The sequence below is a fragment of the Petaurus breviceps genome, unplaced genomic scaffold (assembly GCF_028583685.1).
Source record: "Petaurus breviceps papuanus isolate PSGF00001 unplaced genomic scaffold, PetGlider_PUasm1.0 90760, whole genome shotgun sequence".
Classification (NCBI taxonomy): Eukaryota; Metazoa; Chordata; class Mammalia; order Diprotodontia; family Petauridae; genus Petaurus; species Petaurus breviceps.
Window position 1 is genome coordinate 5,153,630 of NW_027187338.1, and position 10,644 is coordinate 5,164,273.

General features: G+C 39.5%; 1 protein-coding gene across 1 annotated transcript in view; it reads right to left on the reverse strand.

The window, feature by feature from the left end:
• The window catches only part of GNL2 (G protein nucleolar 2), a 25,352-nt gene extending 15,858 nt beyond the window's left edge, over positions 1–9,494 (reverse strand). Inside the window, exons 1-4 of the mRNA XM_069067963.1 lie at positions 9,258–9,494; positions 5,167–5,251; positions 4,217–4,311; positions 2,452–2,591 (exon numbers count right to left, since the gene is read on the reverse strand). Coding sequence (XP_068924064.1) covers positions 2,452–2,591; positions 4,217–4,311; positions 5,167–5,251; positions 9,258–9,321 — 384 coding nt within the window. The 5' untranslated portion in view covers positions 9,322–9,494. The remainder of the gene's footprint in view (positions 1–2,451; positions 2,592–4,216; positions 4,312–5,166; positions 5,252–9,257) is intronic.
• Positions 9,495–10,644: the final 1,150 nt, after the last annotated feature.

The following is a 10,644-nucleotide window of genomic DNA, read 5'->3' on the forward strand; positions in this document are numbered from 1 at the left end:
AGGCTCCTATATAGGATATAAAATGTCACAAGGAATACCAAAGAGGCTGGAACATAAGAGTATGTGACAGGGAGTAATATGAAATGACAAGTTCAGAAATACAGGTTGAAGCCAGACTGTGAAGGGCTCTAAACAGCCAACAGAGGAAATTCTAAGTAATCTGTGAAATTTAACCATGTTCTGCAATGTAAATGCATAACTAGAGAATTCAGGTCCCAGAAAAGAATTTTCTACAGCCCACTCTATTATGCAAAGAGGCATCCCATTACAAGAGACCAAGGTTCTTCTAAAGGTATACTCGAGGGTCCCTGGTTGGCAAAGAAGGAAATTAGCAGGGATAATGTGCTGTGTTTCACACTTGAGGAAGTCTGGCTATGTCAGTAGACCAAATGTGCTAAGTAATGGCTTTAAAAGCACCACTAGCGAGCAGGAAGTATGATAATGAGGGTAGAGTTTCAAGGTGGAACCTGATGAAGCTCTGAAACTCAAGACTAGATTACCCTTTCACTTCTCAGGAGGCTTGAGTGGTTCCTGACTGCCTCTAGGATAAATTATAAAATCCTCTGTTAGCTGTTTAGAGCCCTTCACAGTCTGGCTTCAACCTGTATTTCTGAACTTGTCATTTCACATTACTCCCTGTCACATACTCTTATTATAATTTATCCTAGAGGCAGTCAGGAACCACTCAAGCCTCCTGAGCAGAAGGGCCTGTGTTTTAAGAATATCAGTTGGGTAGCTTGGATAGGAGAGGTGTGAGGTAGAGACACCAAAGAGGAGTTTACTGCAATAGTCTAGGCAAGAGGTGATGAAGGCCCCATCTAGGGTGGTGGATGAATGAGTCTGAGTTGAGATAAGGAGACAGATGCAAGAAATGTTGTGCAGACAGAATTGATAGACATGGATATAGACAATGAGGGGAATAAAGGAGTTGAGAATGGTTCCTAGGCTATAAACCTGAGTAACTACAAAGAGAGTGGTGCCCTTGATAAAAATAACAAAGTTAGGAAAAGTGGAGAATTTGGGGGAGAAAATCACGAGATTCTATTTTGAACATGCTAAAGTTTGAGGTGCTTATGGGTCATCCAGACAACAAATTCCAATGTCCAGTAAGCAGTTCATGATTTGGGACTAGAGCTCAGGAAGTTGGATAGATCTAGGATTCATCTGCATGGACATGATAAATGAACCCATGGGAACTGTTGAGATTACAAAGAAAGAAGAGAACAGAGCCCTGGGTTATACCCAACTCAAAGTAAAAATAACAAGTAGTAGGAAAATCAGGGAAGAACAATGTCATGAAAACCCAAGGAGAAAAGAATAACTTCTCAAGAGATGGGGATGGTCAGCAATGTTAAAAGTTACAAGGACAAGAATTGAGAAAAAGCCATTAGCCCATAAAAAAACCTCTTTGTTTCTTCTTCATAAGCTAGATTCAATCTAATTTTAAATAACTACATTTAAGATACCAGAAAATAGAATAAGGTAAATAGCAACTTGTCCACGGCTCATGAATTACACTGATATGTTTCTTTGGAGGAAGTAATCCCATTAATTGACTGAATCTGAAGGAATAACCAAGCTTTGATTCTTTTGTATGTTTAAAAAGAGATACTTTTTTTGAACTCTTGGGCAGCGCCGCACCGCCCACTCCCCCCCCCCCCCCCCAAGTGGAATTTAACCTGTAAGTACTAACTACATTTCTGGGAACTATTATTCAAATCACGTACAAACATGCAGACATCAGTCCATTTCTCTGGTTCAGCGATACCTCTGTTATATCTAAGTGCCGACTCAGACTTTCACCGTGCTCCACTTTGGTGGATTATTACTTTTCCATCTAAAAGAGAATATCTTCATCTGAATACAACCCAAGTCACTAACTCAAAATTTACTGACGGGACAGCTATATGGCACAGTGAATAGAGCACAGGTTCTGGAGTCAGGAGGACCTGAGTTCAAATTTGTTTTCACACCCTTGATACATTTACTAGTTGTGTGACCTTGGGCAAATAACTTAACCCCAATTGCCTTGCCTTCTCCCCTCTAAAAAAAACAAAAAACCCAATCCCTCCCCAAAAAAACCTTACTCACCCTGAAAGTACTCAATCCAACTCAACAAATTTTCTCCATCAAATTTTGTTTTCTTTAAAAACAATCAAATCTACTCAAACCAAATGTCCCTCTACTTACTTCTGGACATTTGATAGAAACATCCTCTGAATGAAACAAGGTTGTATATCTACCCCAAAACACTCAAGTAAGAAATGACAAAAAGAATACCCCACTCACAAAATCAAAACAACTTAGTCCTGAGGATGATAAGAAAAGAAGACTAGAAATATTCCTACTACTAAATCAAATTCCCTTATCCTCTTAAGGGGAAAAAAATCTGGAGGGTTAGATTTATCAAAACTAATTCATTTCCACATAAGGTGCAGATCACATTCTTACATGAGGCTGGATTCGGTCATGGAGGAGAGACATTGGTAATTTGCTTTGCTTCATGACAACTCGGTATGGATCCTTCATAACTTTATCCATTTCTTCTTGGAATTTCTGTAATGATGATTGCTTAATCACACGTGTATTTCCTGTTTTATAAATGAAGGATGGTTCAATTTAATATGACTATACTATTGTGAATGACAGATTTTTAACTTTCTACTCCTTAAATATCTGCCATTCAATAAACTAAATGACTACATATGGAGCACCTAACAGGAATAAAAAATGCTGGAAGAAGAAAAAAATGTGCCCATCTACTTCTGCTTTTAGCCACAAGAAGGTAAAGTTTAAAAAAAAAGACATTTCTCCACTCACTTTCTAACAATAGCTCAACCATTAAGTGACCAAATAATGAGTTTTAGCTTCCTGATCTCGGTATTTCAAAAGATCTGCAATTCCTCTCCTGAGGATACTTCCTCTACTGGGCTTACAACAGTACGGTTTGGAGATCTGAATTGCTGTGGCCAAAAACGTTCACTACCTGGTGGTCAATTTCCTAGTGGAGTTTTTCCTAACCAGGCTAATTCTGGAGCAATAGTCTGTCACTGAACTCATATAAGGCTTTACAGCTTAGTAAGCCCTGCCAGAACTTGAATTCTGTTGACACAACCTTCAAGAACTTATGGTCCCCTTCACACTATAATGAGGCATCAGAGAAAGACATCAGCAAGGATGAAAAGAGAAAATAAACGTCCTTTTGAATGGAGTTGGGGTTGACAAATTTCCTTTCTGCTAGATTTGGCAAGGGAACTGGCACTCAATCAGAAGCAGACCAATAAGCATGAAACACACAGAGGTTCAGCACATTGTCATGTTTACTATCCCCAAGAATGGGAAGGCTTGGAAGAATTACTAAGTACTGTTTACAGGATGTTTTAAATCAATATATCCATGCAATGGAACAAAGTAAAACAAACATAAACTTCCTTTGGACAGATATCGTATAAGTCAATGAGATGTTATTGCTAACACTGCCTGTCAATAAAAAAAAGAGGAGTTTTGAAGGCACTCTAAATAATTTTTTGACTAACATGGTCAAAGGAATACTATACCCAAGGGCCTACGTAAATAACAATCTCTCCAGCCAACCAAAAACCAGAAAGGTTTTAAAGGCTCCTCATGTCATGTGTTTCTAGAAGACTTAGGCAATTAGAAGCAACACAAGGACACTCTCAAGAACTTTGGAATTGATTGTGTGACATGGGAGACACTGGCACAGGACCACAGCACCAGTATGGTGTGCCCTCATCAGAGAAGGCGCTGTGCTCTATGAACAAAGCTCAAAGGAAACACAGGATGTGCAAATCTGAAGATTCCACCCCAAATGTTCACAGGGCCTATATGGGCATGACCTGTGGTAGAACATTCTGAGCTCATACTGGTCTGCTCAGCCACAGTGGGGACACACCGAAACTTAACTTTATCATACTGACGTTGTTTTGGTTCTCTTCGAGAACAAAGGAAAACAACCAACCAACCAAGTAATTAGCAGCAATGATGTATTAAAATAGTAAAGTGCAGATGAAGCGCTACCATCATACCTCGAAGACAACCATATCACTGTCCTTCCTAGTTGTGGGTCCCTAAACTATGCTATCTAACTAAACACTAATCACTGCTATCAGAGACCCTGAATATTTTACACCATCTAACACTGAATGAATTGTTCATAAAACAAATGAAATAGTAGGTGGACAATACAAATACTCACCAAACCATTTAATATTGGGTTCCACTCTTGCCACTGTGCCAGAAGATACTGATGACTGATACTGTAGAGGTTTAATTACCTTACCAAGACGGTTTCTAAATTGAAGAAATACATTTTGGTTGGTAATATAAAGAGCAATGGCAACAAAAAAGTATGATTCACTGATGACCCAAGAATTTTTGATTTTGAAAGCTAAATGAATAACGAAGATTTCAGTCATCTAAAAGTATCTCATTCAGTTGAATCAGATGGCTAAAAACTCATTTACACATCCATTTGTGAGAAAGCAGCAAATGATGATTTCTTTTGGATGAGTAGTCAACAATGCTGATTTATAATCTGTATACTTGGAGGGAAAGGCAGGGGAAAAAATCACATACTTGAATATTTTTGGTGCAGGCTGGGCTGGTTTAAATGAATTTTAAGCAGTGGCTGACTTATGCTAAAACTCAAAATTCTAAACCAAACTGCAAAATGAGTGACTAAGGCAGACTGATTTAATAAAAATTTTGGTTATAATGCATTTTTTAAGAATGGACAGAGAATCTAATTATCAAACAAATTAGGACCAGCTAGTAAAATGCCACTCTCAGCAAGTCACTCTAGTAAAGGCTGTCTCAGCAGAATCACAGCCACTATTTTCCAAGTGTCAGAATTTTTTTCATTTTAAAATTCGACAGTAAGAAGAGGTGGGGTTTTTGGCTGTTCTAAAACATCACTTCCATATTCTCTGTTAAAAGAAAACCAATTTTCAATCTGGCAGTTAACAAATTCTTACCTATAAGATTATTAGCAAAAATATTTATTGCCTTTCAACTTAAAACCATGATAGTATAAATCTAGAAAGGTTTCAAAGTAATTGTTGAAAACCTACAGATTTCATTTATGTCAAAACATGATTTACTTAAAGCACTAAGGTTTGGTAAGAATATAATATACAACAAGCTCACCTTCGTTCCTTTTGTCGATACATATTAAGGCGCCTAATTGTTGCACGGTCTCTCATGTTTTGACCCCCAGCTCCTTTTACTCGATCTAAGACATAAAAAAGTTAGATGGTATACTGTCCAACTAACAAGCTATTTCTTATACCCCATTGACAACCAGATTAGTCAACTGAATATTCTGTGAACCAGCAGCCTCATCCTCTCAAAAAATTTGCTCTCCTTTTAGCCTAATAATACTCTACCACGAAATAACCATTATTTAAAATCACATGAAATGAAACAACTTTTGCTTCAAATCTTGATCTGCTGTTTAATACTGCCATTTACTCCCTCAGTTTCTCCAACTAAAAAGTAGGTAATTATGAGCAAGGCAAATACTAGCCTGGCAATTGTTTCTATGCCTCTTTAACACAAGAAAAACTAGGTACATCAGTGTATGTGTATGTGTATGTATATGTGTATGTGTATGTGTGTGTAATATTTTCCTTTGAAATAAAAATTTTCATCCTATAATCTCCATCTTCTTTGCTGTACAAATTTAAAAAAATATTACATTAACTGATGCATCTTGTTCCTTTCTAAGTATTCTTAAATTCTATTCCTTCTAGTATTAAATCACCTTCTTATCCTTCAACAGAGGTAGGCCTAAGTAGTCTCTAAGAACCCCTCTAGATTTTGCATTCCAAAACTATAGACTAAATATAGCATTTGAGGAAAATTCTCCAGAAGCACTGAAGTGAAAAGTCAGGAGACCTGTCAATTCTAATTGTTCTTTGCCTCAGTTTCCTCAACTATAAAATGGGCATAATTACAGCACCTACCTGAAGGGTTGTTGTGAGGATCAAATGAGATAATATTTGTAAAGTATTTAGCATAGTGTCTGACACAAAGTAGGCAATGTAGAAATGCTTATTCCCTTCCCTTTCCCCTTCTCCCTATTAACTAGTTGTGTAATCTAATGCAAATCAGTTCGTTCCCCTAAATCATGGATTTTTAACTTGGGATATACCAATCATTTGCTAGATATAAGAGTGGAAGGGCTATCTATGAACTTGGATGGGAAAAATTACATATTTATTTTCACTGAATTCTAACTTAAACTTAGCAATTCCTTCTATTAGAATTAAAAACAAATATAATATGACTCTAAGCATGAGTTCCTAGGATTCACCAGACTGCAAAAGCAGCCCAAGGCATAAGGAAGGTGAAGGGCTTTTGCCCTAAATAGATCTCTATTTTCTCAACTATGAAATGAGGGAGCTAGGTTATATGATTTCTGTGATGTTTTTCTTCTCTAACATTCAATTACTCTGGTCTCAATAAGTTGAATTATTAACATTTGATGAAAACTCCCAAAGGTTCTTTAATGTAATCAAAGGAGTTAATTTGCTTTTAAGTACTTTAGAGTAATATTTTTTTTTTGGTTTAATTTTGACTTAAATATCTTCAACATGCTATTTTCTGTTTGGTCATGTCTAGCTTACCTTACTTCCTCAAGACAATAAGAAATCAGGGATTTCCAGTCATTAAATACTGTTAATGTTATAAAGTAACAAAACACTTGAATAAATGGACCATCAAAGGTCACCTTGTTCATTCCCTGGCCTTCAGTTAGTATTGAAATTAAAATATCTATTCCCTATAAAATCTCCAGAAGAATATAATATACTTCACTATCTCTCTTAGTTACCACTCACCGACTCTTCAAATAAAGTATTTTTTTCTTCATTAAATTTTACTTCTGTCAAATATCAAACATTTATTTTTTATCCCTTCCCAAGGGAAAGAAAGAGAAAAACAGTAGGTATAACCATGCAAAGCAAATTCCCAAAGTGGCCATATCCAAAATTGTTTGTCTCATTCTGACTATTTGTCAATCACTGCTCTGTCAGGAGGTGAATTGTTGGTCTACTGGAGTCATGATCAATCATTCCACTGATCAGAATTCTTAAGTCTTTCCAAATTGTTTGTTTGCTTTTTTTTTTTTACAACAGTATATCTTATTCTACTGGTTCTGCTCACTTCACTCTGCATCAGTCCATATAAATTTTACCAAGTTTCACTCAAACCATCCCTTTCCTCATTTCTTATAGCACAGTTACATTTATATTCCATAAATTGCTCAGCCATTCTCCAGGTGATAGGTACTTCTTAGTTTCTAGTTTTCTGACACCACAAAAAGCATTGCTATAAATATTTTTGTACATATAGGACCCTTCTTCTTTGATCTCTTTGGAGTACACTCCTGTATTGCTAGGTCAAAAGGTATGCAAGTTTAGAAATATTTAGGGCACAGTTCCAAATTATACAGCTTTTCTTAAAGCCAACATTTCTAAGAATGTACTGACATTTTAGATCTAAAAATGCACAAGATTGTTATATTAAAAAATTGTAAAATTTCTATGCTGCTTTCCACCTCTGGGTTGGAGCTGTGTCTTATCTGTAAAAATGAGGTGGCTGGATTTAGGTGGTCTTTAAGTTCCTTTCCAGTGCTCACTCAAGATTTTATGACTGAAATGAAGCTGCACTTATGGATGAACTCTTCCGAAGAGGCTGCCATGTTGCAATCACAGTTTCTACAATCTTCAGAGTAAACAAATTTAATATGACAAAGTGAAAACCACCAAGTTTACTACAACAGTAAACATCATAATCTCTTGCTTTAAATGATCCATGTCTGTAACTTCTGAGTTGTTTTTTTTAAAGGGTACTAAAAAAGGACATGATGCTAGGGACCAGATCTACTATATTTTTCCTATGGAGTTGCTTAAATTCAAAGTAAGTGCAAGCCATTGTCAAATGTAGGCAGTTAAAACATCAGCTAATCCTGCTTTGATGCCCATCTAATTTGCAGACTGAAAGTCAGGAAAGTAGAGAATCTTACAGTTGGAAGGACTCTTAGAGATGATCTCTTCCAACCTGTATCTGAACTGGAATTTGTTCTGCAGCATCTCCAAATTATCATTCAATTTTTACTTCAATGATCCCAGGTTTTCAAATCACTGCTTAATGATCTCCACCAAAGAGGAACACAACCTCTAGAGGCTGCCTCACTTTACTTTAGTACAGCTCTGATTGTTAGAAAGTTTTTCCTTATATTCAGCCAAAATCCACCTTTGGTATTTGCACACAGTTTCTACTTCTGCTGTCAAATGCTTCAGCCGGAAACTTAAAGGACTGTACCAAATGATCCACCCCTTAATACTCAACAGGAAGGAAACTAGGGAGTTTAGTTATCACTTCCCAAGCCCTGCCCTCTACAATTCTACTCAGTTCACAACCTAGAGATGCCCAAATATACCGTTGTTGCTTCAAACGTGCCGTTCCACTTTGCCTACCTGGAGCCTGAACATATGGCTCGCAGAAACTGAATACTTTAAAATTCTTTAGAGGCAGATGTCGGGAAGAATATGCTCAAATTTCAACTCTGAATCATTACTATGTAAAATCAGGTAAGTCATGTGACCTCCAGCAGCAACTCTCTAAGGCTGCAAATTACAGACTAGTTCCAATATAGTTTTCCACATCAATGAAATCATACGTACCCACATAACTATTAATACAACCTTAGTTATACATAACAAATGCCAGATATAATTTCATCCACAGAACCTTGGAGATCATTAAGTCTAAGATTTCTCATTTAACAGATGGGTAAGCTGAGGACTACGGAGCACAGGCTCATAGATTTATGCCTGAAAATGCCCTCTAAAGTCATCAAATTCACCTTCCTCCCATTTTAAAGTGGAAGAAACTGAGGTCCAGAAAGCGATTTGCCCAAACCAGGACCTTGGGCTCCCAAATCCCCACTCGCCATAGGAGGTGAGTGACTTGTCCAAGGTCGCTCACTAATAACAAGCTTAGTTAGTCCTGGATCGCTCAACAATCCAGGAGTCCCAGGGCCCTTCCCAAAACACCACGCTAGCCTGCTGCCCCTGTCCCCAACGCTGGCTGGGAGCTTAGTTACCCCTTTGCCAAGGGGTCTCGGGGTCACTCGCCCTGCCCCATCCCATCCCCCTTCAGGCTCCGTTCCTCAGTTTCCAGCACCAAGGGCCTCTTCCGCCCCTTCCCCAAGTCTCCCCCTGCCCCCGTACCCGGGTTGGTGCTGGAGGTGGACGGGTTGATGGAGCTCCGTCCTTTGTACTTGGGCTTCACCATCCTGCCGGAAGGTCGGGGGCCGAAGCCTGGGGGAACGGGGACTCAAGGTTCAGGCTCCGGGCCTAAGCAGGCGACCGTCTAAGGAGTATGGCAAGCACCACGACAGCCCCCGCGCGCAGGGAAATACGTCACTTCCCGCGTGCCCGCGACTCCCTTCCCCTGCTTTTCTCCTCCTAGTAGCTGCTTCCGGTCGGCGCACGCGCGTGCACGCGCAGGTAGCTCTCACTCTCAGGTCAACCCGATCCTCCCGGCCCTACCCGGCAACACGTGTCGACTACGCAGCCTCCAGAGTCGCGGCCTCGTGCCCGGCCCGGCCCCCCCCCCTCCCCCCGCCCCCGGTCCTGCCCTCGTGGGCTGTCTAACCTTTACGCAGACTCGAAGTTTGTTATTTCTGTAAAACGCAGACTCGAAGTTTGTTATTTCTGTAAAATCCCTAGTTCACTAAACGAGGCACAGGACCTTGGGCGCCCCTCTACCCTTCCTTTCTCCTACCTCTGCTCACAGTTTTGTTATTTCTGCTTCTGTGCGCCCACCTTGGGCCCCCATCGAGCCCACGAGGGCAGGATCCACGAGTGGCTTTTTGCTCTTTGTTGTTTTGCTTTGTGCCTCCAAACTGGCAGAAGGACTCACCTATCATAGCAGGAGCTTGACAAATGCCATTGAATAAATGAATGAACCAATCAAGCAGTAACTGGCCTCAGAGAACGAATGTCAGGGCCAGAAGGGACCTTAGAACCCAGAACCTAGAACGCTGGAGCTAGAAAGCACATGAAACATAAAAGGGCAGAGCTGGAAGGGCTTTCAGAGCACAGACCAGGAGAGGTGGGCAGCACTGCGGGTGGTACATGGGGGAACATCATAGGGTCCTCAGAAGTGACTGTGTTGGCTTTTAGGATGAAGAACATCTGTGCTGGTGAATATTTAACAACCATCTCTCTGGAGAAAAGATGTTACCACCATGCACTTTTATATCTGCATTATGAATATTTTGTCCCATCTTTTCTTCTTTTTTTAAAAATTAATTAATTTGTAGTTTTCAACATTCATTTCCACAAGATTTTGAGCTCCAGATTTTCTCCCTATCTCTCACCTCCCACCCACCCTGAGATGGCATGCATTCTGATTACCCCTTATCCCAGTCTGCCCTCCCTTCTTTCACCCCACCCCCTTATCCCCTTCCCCTTTATTTTCTTGTAGGGCCTATATATCTTATTTCCCAGTTGCATCTAAAAACAATTCTTAACATTTGTTTTTAAAACTTTGAGTTCTAAATTCTCTCCCTTCTTCCCTCCCCACCCACCCTCAATTGAGAAGGCAAGCAAT